Below are 15,604 nucleotides of genomic sequence, written 5' to 3' on the forward strand. Positions count from 1 at the left end.
CTAGGATGCCAACAGCAGCGAAAGAAGCAGCAGCCAAACCTCCCGCAAGAGACGGTTTCCCCCAAGAATGGACAGTTGGAAACATCAACGATGTTTGGATTCCAAAAGTTAGAACTTTGCACGTTGCAATAAATGATCTAGAGAAATTAAGGCATTGTGATGCATGATCCACTTGTGCAATTCTCTGCCACAAGATGTGGTGACAGCCAACAACCTGGATGGCTTTAACAGGGGTTTGGATGACTTCATGGAGGAGAGGTCTATTGACGGCTACTGGTTGGAGGGCTTTAGGCCATCTCCAGCCTCAAAGGCAGGATGCCTCTGAGTACCAGTTGCAGGGGAGCAACAGCAGGAGGGAGAGGGCATGCCCTCCCCTCTTGCCTGTGGGCTTCCCAGAGGCACCATCTGGTGGGCCACTGTGAGGAACAGGATGCTGGACTAGATGGGCTTCCTTGGGCCCGATCCAGCAGGGCTGCTCTTATGTTCTTATGATGCTTGACTCTGCTGTTGGCCACTAGCTGGCAAGGAAGGGAGAGAGAGAGAGATTGTGTGGACAGCTGTGAAAGAATATTGCTTCCCTCTCTTTGTGATCCCGGCTGGCACAGCTAAAAGGGATGTGCCCGAATGATCTTCGGCACTGGCGGGGGTAGTACTTTAAGGGCGGGGGAGGGTGTACTCACCCCCCCCGCCGTGTTTCCCCCGCCGGCGCTCTGCAAATTTCAAGCCCCTCGGGGCGGCAGCGTTCCTCCCTGACGCTCTGTTCCCCCCATCGGCCGGGTGCACACACCGGGTGCACGCACGCTCGCAACTTCTGGCCACTTCTGGCCGATGGGGCGGCAGGGAGGAACGCTGCCGCCCTGAGGGGCTTGAAATTTGCAGAGCGCCGGCAGGGGAAACACAGCAGGGGGGGGTGAGTACACCCTCCCCCGCCCTTAAAGTACTCCCCCTGCCAGTGCTGAAGCACCGAATACCGCCCCAGCGCCGAAACGTTTCGGAGGCCTTTACAATGGCCTCCAAAACGTTTCGGGCACAAGCCTAACAGCTAAGAACCTGGACCACATAGCTGCCCCAGTAACGTCCTTCTCTCCAACATCCCTGTCCCAATCGTGGCTGTTCTCTCTCCAGTTAGCACAATTCTTTTTTTAAAAATCTCTCAAGGAAGGAGAAAACCTGCTATCCATCCTTCAAGAAGTGCTACTCCTGTTATAGCACAAACAGCTCTTCCAAGAGGAAATCTGGCCTTGGCCAGCAACAGCCTGGCAAATCTGCAGGGAGAAGCTTCCTATAAATTTGTATTTAAATATTTATTTATCAAATTTGTACATCACCCTCTATGTACAAATTTGTACACGTACTCCTCTATGAATTATGAATGCCTGGAATTTACTTCAAAGTCTTAGAGAAAATTTGTTTGTTTGTTTGTTTGTTTGTTTCTCTATGTAAAGCAGTTTGGAAACATTTGTTGAAAAGCAGTATATAAATATTTATTGTTGATAGAGAACAGTACAATATCTTGGACCTGAGTGCCTCTCAATCTCCCATTCATGATTGAATTTCTGGGTGGGAGCAGCCCAGCTAGGGCAGAGGTGAGTCACAGCATGTGGGAGGGGCCACATTCCCATTAAGCCTGGTTGCCTCAGTTTGAGTAGGTTGCCCCTACTCAGTTCATAAGAGGAGGCAGCCAGGGAACTTAATGATCAGAACTTAGTGAACAGGAATTTGCAAACAGGCATCATAGGAGGTTTACATGGAGTTTAGCAGCAGAGTGTTCGAGAGAGCTCAAAAAGGAGCCCCTCTTGATCACATGAAGCCCAGCATGAAGAAGTGGTAAGTACCACTCCCTCTTTTATATTACTGGGAAAGTTTAAACTGTTGAATAGCTGATAACTTCAGCAAAGACCTAACTTTCAAACAATCTCCAAATACTCTAAACAGCAAGGGTGTAGTAGAGGGGATAGATCAGGGACAGAGCGCTGGTACTTCTCAGCTTCTCTGGCTGTCAGGGTGGGCATGGTCATGGAGAACACCTGCACTTCTGAATTTGCAACTACATCACTGCTAAACAGCCAACAAAAACAGTCATGAAAGTAGAAAGCCAAGAGGGGGGCTGCTTCCCAGTGTATTGCACAGAGCAGACAGTCTGGGAAGAATTTGTGGGTGTGTGCTCGATGCAAGTAGCTTCTGGCTCCCAACAACAGACATGGCCTCTCTTGTAAAAAAGGGAAGAACCTAGCAAGCAGACCCGGGTCAAAGAGACCTTCACAAGAGAAATAGCTAACTCCCTTCACAATGGGATTAGCCATGCTAATTGCTCCTTCAACTACCCCCCGCTAAGCATGGCACACCTCCAATCTCCTTTCACAATGTTAATGAGCTGGCAAGGACTCAGAGGTAGGATCATTAACAGAAAAAGAAAACCGCTCTCTCTCCTAGGAAGAGATGTCCCAGTCTCAGATAAAACTTTTGAGTTCACCCATGCAGTACTCCACACACACCTCTTGACCAGCCGTTCCATCCTTTGTTTCTTAAAGATCACACCCACTTGATTGGTCCATGCAAACATGAACTTTGTTACACAAGAGTTTCAGCCCCTGCAGTCAAAGTGCCTGACTTTGGCATTGGCCCAGGGCATGGATTTCCCTATTTCTACTCCTGACCCAAGCACATGGTTAGGAGGGGAACACACAAAAGAGGACAGAATACCCCTGGAATATCCTGGAACCATACGCTATCCTGGTTCCCTAGGTTGCAAGTGGCAGCTCTGAGCCGCTTACCCTCTCTCTTTCCCACCTTTCTGCTTTGCCCCCGAGAGGAAAACTACCTGCACACTCCAACCTGCAAGTGCACCCAACCCACCAACAAACTGGGACCAGTATTACTAACTGTCTATCCCTTCTAAATCTCCTCGCTCCCTTCTCTCTCCTTCAAGCAGGGTGGATTTGATTTAAATCAAACTGATTTAAATCACGATTTAAATCACTAGCTGGGTGGATAAAAATAAAAAAAATCCGATTTAAATTTAAAAAATCAGATTTTTTTTTATTTGAATCGGATTTTTTTGATTTAAATCGGATTTTTTTTATTTTTATCCACCCTGCTAGTGATTTAAATCGTGATTTAAATCGTGATTTAAATCAAATCCACCCTGCCTTCAAGTCTACCTCTTGGTCCTTTCTCAAGTAAAGCCTTAGGCTAACATGACTCCCCATGTTAGCCAAAAGTCCGATTGGAGTGTTTAGCCAACACCCCAGAACAGTTTCATTAACAGAAGGTTGTGGATGTCCCGCAGCGTCTAGATAGGATGTCAGACCATGTTTGGGAGACGTCAGCAGTCGTGGTGCACATCAGCACCGATGATGTTGGGAAATGCATTTGGGAGGTCCTGGAATCCAAATTTAGGCTGGTAGGTAGCATACTGAAGTCCAGGGCCCCCAAGGTAGTGTTCATTGGAGTGTTACCTGCTTTATGCGCAGGGCCAGCGAGACAGGCGGAGCTGAGGGGTCTCTGTGTGGTTGAGACAGTGGTGCTGGGAGGAGGGGTTCAGATTTGTTAGGCACTGGGGCACATTTTGGGGCAAGCAAGGCCTGTACAAAAGGGACGGGCTGCACTTGAACTAAGATGGAACCAGACTGCTGGCAGTTAAAATTAAAAGAGGGTTTTAAAATAATGCCTGGGGGATAGCTGACAGGAGCTGGGCAGTATCCGGTTCAGCAAATGCCATCCCTTAAGGTGTGAGGGTGTAAATGCTTCAGATAAACCAGAAGGGGAGAGAGTAGAACCAGATAAGGAGCAGACAGAAGGCTGTGCTAGCCGGTCAAAGAGATCAAATGGCCAAAAGAAAGATAGGACACACCAGGTAAGAGATTCAGTGTATAGGTACTTGAATCCCCCAAGCCAAGATGGGTGAGCTGGAGTGCTTGGTTGCTATTGAAAACATATAGTGGGCATAAAGGAAACATGGTAGAACAGTGAGAACCAGGGGGACATGGTTATTCCTGGATACAAACTCTACAGAAAGGACAGGGAGGGGTGGTTTGGAGGTGGAGTACACTGTATGTTAAAGAAGGGATAGAAGCCAACAAGCTAGAAAAACTAGGAGGACACGAGTCCTCCACAGAATCTCTGTGAGTGGCAATGCAAGGCCTGAAGGGAAATGTGGTACTAGGTATGTGCTATCGCCCTCCAAATCAAAATGCTGACAGTGACTGGGAGTTGCAGAAGGAAATTAAGGAGGTGTCATAGAGAACAGAGCTGTAATAATGGGTGATTTCAATTACTAACACATAAAGGTAAAGTGTGCCCTCGATTCAGTGTCAACTCCTGGCGACCACAGAGCCCTGTGATTGTCTTTGGTAGAATACAGGAGGGGTCTGCCATTGCCTTCTCCCACACAGGATGAGATGATGCTTTTCAGCACCTTCCTATATCGCTGCTGCCCGAGATAGGTGTTTCCCATAGTCTGGGAAACATACCAGCAGGGATTCAAACCAGCAACTTCTGGCTTGATAGTCAAGTCATTTCCCTGCTGCACCATTAGGAGGCTTACCCACACAGAGACGGGGTAAATTCACAGTCAGGTAATGACAAAGAGGCCACATTATGGACATGCTAAATGACTGTGCCCTAGGACAGTTGGTCATGGAACCAACCAGAGGGAAGGCGACCTTGGACTTAATCCTGAGTGGCACCTAGGACCTGGTACAAGATGTCAGGGTGGTGGAATCTTTAGGGACCGGGGACCATAGTGTGTTCAAATTCACCATACATGTGAGGAGAGAATCGCTAAAGAATACAAACACTTTGAATTTCAGAAGAGGAAGCTTCTCTAAAATGAAGAGTTTAGTGAAAAGAAAACTGAAAGGGAAATTCAGAAGAGTCACTTTTCTCCAGAATGCATGGAGTTTATTTAAAACCACAATAATAGAAGCCCAGTTAGAAAGTATACCAAAAAGGAGGGAAAGTACCCAAGTCTAGGAGGATGCCAGCATGGCTAACAGGTAAAGTCGAAGAAGCTATAAAGGAGAAGAAGGCTTCCTTCCGAAATGCGAAGGCCTGCCCAAATAAAGAGAACAGAAAGGAACACAAACTCTGACAAAATAAATGCAAGGAGTCAATAATGAAAGCGAAAAGAGAGTCTGAAGAACATTTAGCTAAAAGCAGCAAGGGGAATAACAAAAGCTTCTCTAAATACATCAAAAGTAGGAAACCTACCAGGGAGGCAGTTGGTCCCTTAGAAGATGAGGGAGTGAAGGGGATTGCTAAGGAGGATATGGAAACTGCAGAGAAACTGAATTAGCTTTACACCTGTCTTTGTGGCAGAGGATACTGAACATATACCCACTCCAGAATTGGGCTTCAAGGCTGAGGAACTGGGCCAATTTGAGGTGATGAAAGAGCATGTTCTAAATTGTCTTGAAAATCTAGAAATTAACAAATCGCCAAGGCCAGATGGCATCCACCCAAGAGTTCAGAAGGAACTCAAATGTGAAATTGCTGATCTCCTAGCAAAAATATGTAACTTGTTCCTACAATCAGGCTATGTACCAGAGGACTGGAAAGTAGCCAATATAATACCAGTTTTCAAAAAGGGATCCATGAGGGATCTGGGAAATTACAGGCCAGCTAACTTAATGTCTGTGCCCGGCAAATTGATGGAAAGCATTCTCAAAGATAAAATTATTAAGCATATAGATTATAGAAGAACAGGCCCTGCTGAAGGAGAACCAGCATGGCTTCTGCAAAGGTTAATCTTTAGAATTTGGCAACCTTTTGGAATTCTTTGAGGGTGTCGACAGGTGTGTGAAAAAAGGTGATCTGGTTGACATAGTATAGTTGGACTTAAAAAAATTCCACTGCTATTTAACTTGTTCATAAATAATCTAGAAGTTGGGGTAAGCAGCGAAGTGGTCAAATTTGCAGATGGCACCAAACTATTCAGCGTAGTGAAATCCAGAACAAATTGCGAGGAACTGCAAAAAGATCTCTCCAAACTGGAGTGGGTGACAAAATAGCAAATGCGGTTCAAGGTTGGCAAGTGTAAAGTGATGCACATTGGGGCAAAAAAAAAACCCAACTGATGGGCTCTGTCTGAGGTGTGGGTGACTGACCAGAAGAGAGATCTTGGGGTCTGGACAGTTCACTGAAAGTGTTGACACAATGTGCAGCAGCTGTGAAAAAGGCCAATTCCATGCTTGGAATCATTAGGAAGGGATTGAAAATAAAAATGCTAATATCATAATGCCCTCATACAAAACTATGGTGCGGCCACATACATTTATTTATTTATTTAAGATATTTGTATACCACCCAAAACGCAAGTCTCTGGGCAGTTTACAACAAAACAATAAAAACAACATCACCACAACAATTTAAAATTTAAAACAACAATAAAACTATAAAAAACCATCAAACTATTAAAACAGTATCTAATTAAAAGCCTGGGCAAACAAATGTGTCTTGACTGCCTTTTTAAATGTTGTAAGAGATGGGGAAGCTCTTATTTCAGCAGGGAGTGTGAGCCCCCTGCCCCAAATCACTAAAACACCCAACGCAGATACTCAGATCACGGTTGGCAAGGCCGGTCACAATTTCCTACTCGTGTATACTCAAAACCGTGGTTGGCAAGGGATGACTGTATTTATTGGTCAAGTATAGCTCCAGCCTAAGCAACATTAAAAATTCAAAAGCACATCATGGGATTATTTCAATCAAGTTAATAAAACATAACATATACAATTCCACAGACATGCACTAAAAACCTAGGATGTGAACTAACCACTCAGAAAATGCTGCCCTTGCAAAAGTCGCCTTTTTCTGCTTCCCTGATGGCTTTGACCATGAGCCAGTTTTTCTTAAGCTGATGCTACTGGTGTAATACGATTGTATTCCTGCCGCTGGGTGTGTTTTCAGTTTTACATTATTTCTGTAAATTTTAATCTATTTTGCAGAGGCCTAGGGCCAAAACAATACATGGAACTGGCTGATCTTGCAGATAAAGGGTCCCAAACATCTAGAAGTCATAACAGGGAAGGGGTTCCCCACCCCCCACCCAGGGACTTTTGCACACAACAGGCTTTAGCACAAGTATACCGGGAGGCTTTACTACGATTAAAACAGTGGATTTTTTTCTTTACAATGGATATAAATTGGGCTACACTCTAATGCACTGTGAAAAACCTGAAATGTGTGTGAACTGGTCCCCGACAACCCGCAGGGACTTTGGGGTAAATCTGGCCGATATGTGAATGCAGCCCCTCCATTCCAGAGAAGATGCGAGTTAAAGGTTAGTATTCCTGAGAGTGCCTCCACTTTAAGAAAAAGACCACGAACAAAAAACAAGTGGGGCTGGGGGGAGAACAAGTCTCTATTTCATGACTTGTGACATTTAGATGCTGCCCCCTTTCCTGCAAGGGACTCTGCCTTCTCCCTTCCCCGACGGAATCCTGACCACCAGCTCACGAAGGAGGCCAGGCTGAGAGCAGCGCCAGGCCCAGGATCACCTGGGGGCTCCATGGCTCTCTGGGGGACTTGAACCCAGGCCTCCCCAGCCCTAATCCAACACTCTGACCACTGCACCACACTGGCACTCTTGGCTAGACCTCGTGGCCAGAGGCGTAGGGAGCTTGGCAGTGGCCGTAGGGCAAAGACCTCCAGCAGCTCTCACCCCCCCCCCCCCCAAGGCTTTACAAAAAGCGTGCCCCCAAGCCAGGCCCCCTCTGTCCAGCGTCAGAGGCATGGGGTGGGGCCTGTCATCCCTTTGCCTTCCCGTCAGCAGTTCATGGAATCACTGACCGGGAGCTCAAGAAGCCAGGGCAAGGAGCTCCCAGCCAGAGATTCCACAATGAACCCCTGATCTTCGGAGAAGGGGGCTGTGCTCCCCCCACCCAGCCCAGCCAGCATTTCGGGAGAAACACCGGCAGGGGAGGAGAGGGGCGTGCCTCAACCTCCCAGACAGCGAGTGTGTTTTCCGGCTAGGTGAGGGAGGGGGCAAGGGGGTGCCCTGGCCTTGGTGGCCCCCCAGACCCTGCTGGCCGGAGGACAATTGTCCACCCTTGCTGCACGACCCCTACGCCCCTGCTCACGGCTATAGAGCAGGGGTGCACCACTCAGAGGCGCCGGAGGGCCAGAACCAACCATGCCCTGGCGTGCAGGGGCCAAGGTCAATTTCCAGCAGGTTAATCATTACGTTAAGATTATTTACTAAACGTGTGAATGAATGCAAGCGAGGGGGAAGAGGAGCGGTGCCAGTGAGCTCCGGCCCAGGAGAGGAGGGCCGCTGGTCTCAAGCGGCCAACGGCTCATCTGCGGCTCGTCTGCAGGACCAGCCCTGGCTCCTGCCGATACTGCAGGACAGTCCTATGTCCGGAGGCCAGCAAACGGGTCCCCGCAGGCCGAATCCAGCCGCTGGGCCTTAGGCAGGGATGAAGTGGGTGGCGCTGGGCATGTGGCCACGCACCAGCCACCCCCCCCGGCCCCATCTGCTGCCTACACGCCCCCCTCCCCTTTCCACTTGGCTTTCTACCTTCAGAACCCGGAGCAGGTGCTGTGGCTCCGTCAGCTGCCACACAAGGCTAAGCCTTTCATCTGGCAGAACAAAGAGGCGAGGCACTCACAGACCCCTGAGGTTTGGAGGCCGCTGGGGGGACAAATTAGGAGGAGGGAGGAGGTGGCGCACACACAGACATGCACGTTCCCCCCAACTCCTGCTTGGAGTTTCCCTACACGTCTCACCACCCACACTGGGTCTGTCAGCACAGACGGGGGGGGACCTCATAGGCAATCTCCACCCCCCACCCCACGACACACAATCTGTCATTAGCTAAAGTCGTATGCAAGAGACAAAGGGGTGCAAGAGACTCTGGGTGTGCTAGAATCTGGGGGCCCTTGAGCCCCCAGATGTTGCCGGACTACAGCTCCCATCTTCCCCAGCCACACTGACCAACCATTGCAACTGGGGATGATGGGCATTGTAGTCCAACAACATCTGGGGACGCAAGGTTTGGGGACAACATCTGGGGGCGCAAGGTTGAGCAGCCCTGTGTTAAGAGACAGAGCTACATTCGACACAGAGTTCCAGGCAGGTGCACACGTAAAACCAAAAGCTTTGTGGTCTACTGCAGGGTTCTGTTCCCAGAAGTAGCCAGCCAGAAGCTTTCAAAAAGACCACAAGTAGGGTAAGACTGCCCCTAAAACTTTTACCCATCATGACTAGCAATATGAGAGTCCAGGAGCAGGTGGGAGAGAGACAGAAAGAGTAGAGGGGGAGGGAGAAATGTGTGGTCTTGTCTCCAAAAGGTTTTTTTTCTCAAGTAGAACGGGGGGGGGGAGAGAGAGATTGGGGCAAAGGCTGCTTCGTCTTTAGGCCTTCCCATCTTTAAATCATGGCCGAGAAGACTTCTTCTGCTCCTCCTATAAGTTTGTCTAATCCTGTTGCAAAGTCAAACAAGCTGGTGGCTCTCACCACATCTTGTAGCAATGAGTTCCAAATGGTCAGGAACTTCATTTCCCCTCTCATGGACCTACCTGCCAATCATTTATTGGTAACCCTATTATTATAAGCAAAAAAACCCCTTTCTCTATCCCCTCAACCCAAACAAGTTCATTTCCCCCGCTTTAACTAAGGACCCCCAGCCTCTTTCGCTTTTATTTATTGGGAAGGTTCTTCAGCCTCCTCCTGAACATTTCAGTTTCCCTTTCCCACCCCTTTTTGAAATGGGGGGGGTCCAGAACGCTACGCTCTATTCCAAGTGTGGCAACACCAAAGATTCACACAGATGGCATGCACAGCCTCCGCCAGTCTGGAGCAGACCCTCACAGCCAGGCGTGCACATCTGGAGTTTGAAAAAGTGAAAATGGGATCCAATTCCAGGGGAAACACCTACTAATTTCAAGGAGAGCCAAATGAGTTTCTACAAGACAAGCAACATTTCTCAGATGACAGGAACAGTGTGAACAGCAGGAACTGCCTCATACCGAGTCAGACCCTTGATCCCTCTAACTTGGTATTGTCTACACTGACTGGCAGCAGCTCTCCTCAGGATTTCAGGCAGGGGGGCCTTTCCCAGCCCTACCTAGAACTTGGGACTTTTTTTGAATACAAAGTATATGCCGCTGAGCTACAGTCCTTCCCTCATCCCTGGGAAACACACAGTCTCTACACGCAAGCTCTATTCAGACATGAATGCATGTACACAGGTTCACTTTTAAAACGAACGCACATACAATCAGCAAGCACACCAAACACGTCCGCGTATACAGACACGCGTGCACACGCGTGCACACACGTCTGAATCGGGCGGAACGACGCGGGTTCTTCTGTTTAGGCGACTGCCTGCGTACACAAACCCATCCCTTTCGGACGTGACAAGGCAGGCTTCATACAGCCACACTCCGGCCAGGCAGCCGAGTCGGCTCGCTCGGTAGCAAACCCAGATTTGCCGCTGCACCACCACCCCCGCCCCCCGCCGCCGCCGCGTGAAACGGGGCGGGGGCTTCTTCTCGTGCGACAGCCCGCATGCAGCTGCTGCCGGGCCAGGGCAAGCAGGGCTGCCTCGACGCCAGAGCACACCCCGCGGCGCTGCAGCCTCCAAGCCTGCTGCGATCTCCACACCAGCCCCGCTGCGCGCGCGCCGCGAGATCGTGCCCGGCCGAGTCCACACGGCGAGGAGCCAAGCGGCAGCTCGCGACGGGCCCCCTGGCTGACCCAGGCTCGTCAGGACGCCGGCGGTCCTCCTCCGCAGCAGCGCGCATCGTGCGGGCAGCAGCACTCCCGAAGCCCCCGCCGCGCCAGGCAAAGCGGTGCGCGCGCTGCTACACGCAAGAAGCCTGCAGCGGCATCCCCGGCCAGCCGCCGCCCCCCACAACCCCGAGACGGGCTCGCCGCTCCGCTCTTCGGAACCCGGGAGAGGGAGAGGAGCCCGCCCGGCCCCGCAGGCGCGCGCGCCGACTGACCTGGTGCCTTTGTCGCCCATGGTCGGAGGGAGCCCCTGCCCGGCCGCCGCGGGCGGAGATGCGGGCACCAGCCGAGAGCCGGAGGCGGCGGGCAACTGGCAGCCCGGCTGCGGTGGTCCGAGGGCGAAGCAGCGGCTCCTGGGCTGGCGGCGCCTGCCGCTGCTGCTGCTGCTGCTGCTGCGACCACCACCGCCACTGCCGCCGCCAGCAGACGGGCAGGCAGAGGCGCCGCGGCGCAGCCGGCCTCCTAGCTGTGCGCCCGGGTACTACGGCCCGAGGGAGGAGGGAGGGAGCCTGGCTTGGACGACCCCGCCGCCGCAGCTGGAGAAGCGCCCGCCTGCCTGCCTGCTGCCTGCCTGCGCGAGCCCGCCCCGCCGCCGACTCGGGGCCCCGCCGCGCCTGCCTGGCCGCTCCCTTCGCCTCTTTCCGCGCCCGGATTGGACGGCTGGCGCGCAGGCACCTCCTGCTCGGCCGGCCGCCCTTCCTCCTCCTCCTCCTCCTCCTCCCGCGCGGGGGGGGAGAGCGAGGGGGCGACGGCAGCGCGCGGCGGGGCCCCACTGGCTGCTTCCCTCCTCCGCCTCCGTCCTCCAGCCACACGTCACGACGGACAGAGGCCGGGCCGGGGGGCGCCTCCCTCCCCGCCAGCACACACGCGGCTCGGACGCGTCCCCACGACGGGCGGCTGCTGCTCCTGGCTCACGTGTCTGCGGCCTGGGGCCCGCCGTGTGCAGGGCTCAGGCCGCAGAGAGAAGGCTCGTGGGACAGAGGAGGGAGCAAGCTGCCGCCTTCCACTGAGCCAGAACCTCCGCTCAGCATCCTCTACGCGGACTGGCAGCGGCTCTCCCAGGTTCCAAGGGGGTCTTTCTCAGCCCTGCCGGGAGATGCTGCCAGGGACTGGACCTGGGACCTTCTGCATCCCAAGCAAATAATGCGCTTTGCCACTAAGCTCCCAACACGCTGGTTGGAAAAAGGCAGCCGGCGGGGTTCCTTTCTAAACAAGACAGACACGCAGTTCGCTTCCACCCCCAGAGCCCCTTGACCCTGTAAAGTAAAGTGTGCAATCAAGTCGAGTTCCGCCCACAGAGCCCTGTGGCTGTCTTTGGTAGAATACAGGAGGGGTTTGCCATTGCCTCCTCCCACGCAGTATGAGATGATGCCTTTCAGCACCTTCCTATATCATTGCTGCCCGATATAGTACCAGCGGGGATTCGAACCAGAAACCTTCTGCTTGTTCACGCATTCAACCACACATTTCGCTGCTGCACCTCTTAAGGTGTACCAACTGATGAAAGCAGAAGTGCAGGTAACTGGACAGGAGCTCAGGGGGTGTCCACAGAAAGGCACACCTCCTGCCTCTTTCAGGAGGTGCTCAGCAGTGGCACCTGCAGACAGAGCCCTCCTAGCCCAGCAGATCCTGGGCCAGCCTCCCAAGCAAGCACAAAAGGCTAAAAGTGCACAACTCAGGCAAGTGAGCCCCGCTGCAGATGATCTGTCCAATAACATGACCAAGTGGTGCAGACGCCACACGCAGGATATAATGAAGGAATTGAGAGTGAACTGCCTTGGGAATGGCTGAGCAGGCTTTGTCCGAAACGGCTGTCCGTTTTACAGATGGGGGATCCAGAAGCTAGAAATCAGCCAATCCATGGCAGAGAACTCAAACCTCCCCCCACACACACACACACACAAAATAAACCAGGTAACTCAAGCAACTGAGCCAAGTTAGGTAGGTGGTGCCAATATGCACTATCTGATCATAGAAGTGAATATTTTGAGAACATCGACTCTTGAAGAGCTCCAGGCCAAAGGCTTCTGGTGCTGCTCTCGCCCCTGCCAGCCTCCCTTAGGGAGGAGAGCTGGTCTTGTGGAAGCAAGCAAGACTTGTCCCCTTTGGTGAGCAGGGTTCGCCCTGGTTTGCATTTGAATGGGAGACAACATGTGTGAACACTGTCAGATGTTCCCCTTAGGGGAGGGGCCTCTCTGGGAAGAGCACCGGCCTGCTTGTAGATGCAGAAGGTCCCAAGTCCCCTCCCTGGCAGCATCTCCAAGAGAGGGCTGAGCCTGAGAGAGACTCTTGGGGGAAGCCGCTGCCAGTCTGTGCAGACAATCCTGAGCTAGATGGACCAAGGTCTGACTACTGCGGTAGACAGCAGCTTCCTGTGTACCGAGCATCCGGTGGGGGCTGGGGATGTGAGCAGGAGCCGCCAAGGGAGGGACTGAGCTCCGCCTGCCCCCACTGCACACAAAGGCCTCGCACTTCTCTCCTCTTGCAGCAGCACCGGGTTCAGGCAGGGGCTGGCTTGGAGAGCAGAGCTGGGCTGAGAGCAAGAGCTTGTGCCCAGGACGCAGCCGGCCGGCCTTCTCTGCGCCAGCAGCAGCCCTTGCACCAGCCTACGCCTGCTGGCAAAAGGGAGGCCCACCTACAGGGGCGCAGCGAGGGCAGGGAGGCCCGTGGTGTTGCCCCCCTCTCCCTGGTGGCCCTTCGGAGGGAGGGAGGGGGTTTCTTGGAACCCATCCGCTCAATGCTAGCTACCTCCCTGCCCGCCCACCAGATGTGCCAGAGGCCCCTGGGATTTGGTCTGGTCCCTGCCATGTGCTCACACACTTTGCTGCAAGTAGCACACACCCCGAACCCCCAGCATGCAATGCACAAGACACAGGCGGGGGGGGGGGAAGGATGGAAGGAAGGAAGGAAGCCCGGCAGGCAGATGGGCTTTTGCCACCAGTGGTGCCCATCAGTAGTGGGAACTGAAGGGGCAGGACTCAGGAGGTGGGGTGGCCCAAGGCCTTGCCCCACACAACCCGCCTCCTGGCTTGTCTCTATCCAACCTGGAAGCATGTTCTGATGATCAGGAACGTGCAGACGCTCACGGCAGGCTCCTCTGCAGGCAGCAGAGCCACACACGTTCAGGCCTCCAGCTGTGGCCAGACCACAACTCCCATCACCCCCCACCCCAGTAGCCAATAGTCAGGGATGATGGGAATTGCAGGCCAACATCTGCAGGAGGGCTGACGTTAGGCAGCCCTGCTTTAGCCACTCTGAATGAAAACCTTTTGAAGGGTTAATCCCCCCAAGTGAGCTTATACCACAGATTTGCTTTCAGGGGCAGAGGGTACCATTAGCAGGGCTGGGGCTCAGGTCTATTGCAAGGCAACCAGGCTTGAAAAATCTGCTTGTTCCTCATTTCTAGACATGAAAGGTCAAGCTGTCATTGCTAATAGGGAAAGGCAGTCTGTACATGCTCAGAAGTACCTTCTTAGATTTGTTATACAATAAAGAGAGGAGCCGTGTTTGCAGAAGGATCGATTTCGGAAAGGGGCACTGCTTTAGAGAGGGGAGGGGGAGAGCTACTAGACCCCTGCAAACTGAGCCAAGAGGCACCTTTAAAAGTGGTGATTCTCCTCCTTTAGCAGGGGGAGAGCAACTGGCCCTCTCCATCCCCAGCACAGCATCCCTCCAGTGGCGGCGGCTGGTGTCTTCTTTATGTTTCTTTTTTAGATTGTGAGCCCTTTGGCGAACAGGGAGCCATTTTATTTATTTATATACGTAAGCTGCTTTGGGGGCTTTTGTTGAAAAGCTGCATAGAAACATTCTGCATATGTGTAACAGCATCTGCTTGGCATTCTTCTGCCAATGCACCAGTGATTCAGAGAGAAGACAGAGGAAGCTGCCTCCTACCAAGTCAGACCATTGGTCCATCTAGCTCAGTATTGTCTACCCAGACTGGCAGCGGCTTCTCCCAGGTTGCAGGCAGGAATCTCTCTCAGCCCTATCTTGCAGATGTTGCCAGGGAGGGAACTTGGAACCTTCTGCTCTTCCTAGAGGGGCTCTTCTTCTCAGAGTGCCCCCACCCCCCTCAGGGGAATATCTTACAGTGGGCAGTGCTCACATGTAGTCTCCCATCCAAATGGACACCAGGGTGGACCCTGCTTAGCAAAGGGAACAATTCCTGCCTGCTAGGACAAGTCCCGCTCTCCTCCCGTAGAGAGTCAAGGCACTCCCTGTAATGCCTGGCCCAGAGGCAACCTTGACATTGCTGTGTCCCAGCTACTCACACACTTGTTTTTAAGCCTACTTTCCAGCAGGCTTATTATTATTATTTATTATTATTATTATTTCATTTATATCCCGCTCTTCCTCCAGGGAGCCCAGAGCAGTGTACTACATACCTGAGTTTCTGAGTTGGGACACCTCAACAGCGTCGCCTGATGATGTCATCCATCCCGGTTCAAGATGGCAGACACGTGAATGTTTGAGGGGCAAGTGGGAACTGATTTGAAACAGATTTGGTAAAGTGGTAGGGACACCTCAAACACATCGTCTGTGATGTCATCCACCCCAATTCAAGATGGTGGCTGAATGGATGCTTCAGGCACAAGTGAACTCATGAACTGCCTAACCGATTTGGACCAAATTTAGTCCCGTTGTAGGGATAGTGGGAGGAGAGTAGCCGCTTAGTTCTGACTAGGACAACTTGTTCTTATTCCTAAATGGCAGCTGTGAGGGTCCTCGATTTGGAGCATGGTGGGTGGCAGTTGGTTGCAGCCCCTCTTTTCAATCCCCTTCCAACACACCCTGCAGCCGATACAAAGCAGCAGCAAAACTGAAGAGTCCTGGCGACATGGTTCACGAAGCCTGCAGGGATTCTCACTG

The 15,604-nt window shown here is 52.3% G+C and overlaps 1 protein-coding gene across 3 annotated transcripts in view; it reads right to left on the reverse strand.

Annotated features, from left to right (window-relative positions):
* ARRB1 (arrestin beta 1) overlaps positions 1–11,438 on the reverse strand; it is a 180,598-nt gene extending 169,160 nt beyond the window's left edge. For 2 of the 3 annotated variants that reach the window (XM_053313215.1, XM_053313217.1), the window contains exon 1: positions 10,951–11,438. In XM_053313215.1, coding sequence (XP_053169190.1) covers positions 10,951–10,970 — 20 coding nt within the window. In that variant the 5' untranslated portion in view covers positions 10,971–11,438. The remainder of the gene's footprint in view (positions 1–10,950) is intronic. The other variant, XM_053313218.1, reaches the window with a different exon arrangement.
* Positions 11,439–15,604: the final 4,166 nt, after the last annotated feature.

This window comes from Hemicordylus capensis, chromosome 3, assembly GCF_027244095.1.
Source record: "Hemicordylus capensis ecotype Gifberg chromosome 3, rHemCap1.1.pri, whole genome shotgun sequence".
Taxonomy (NCBI): domain Eukaryota; kingdom Metazoa; phylum Chordata; class Lepidosauria; order Squamata; family Cordylidae; genus Hemicordylus; species Hemicordylus capensis.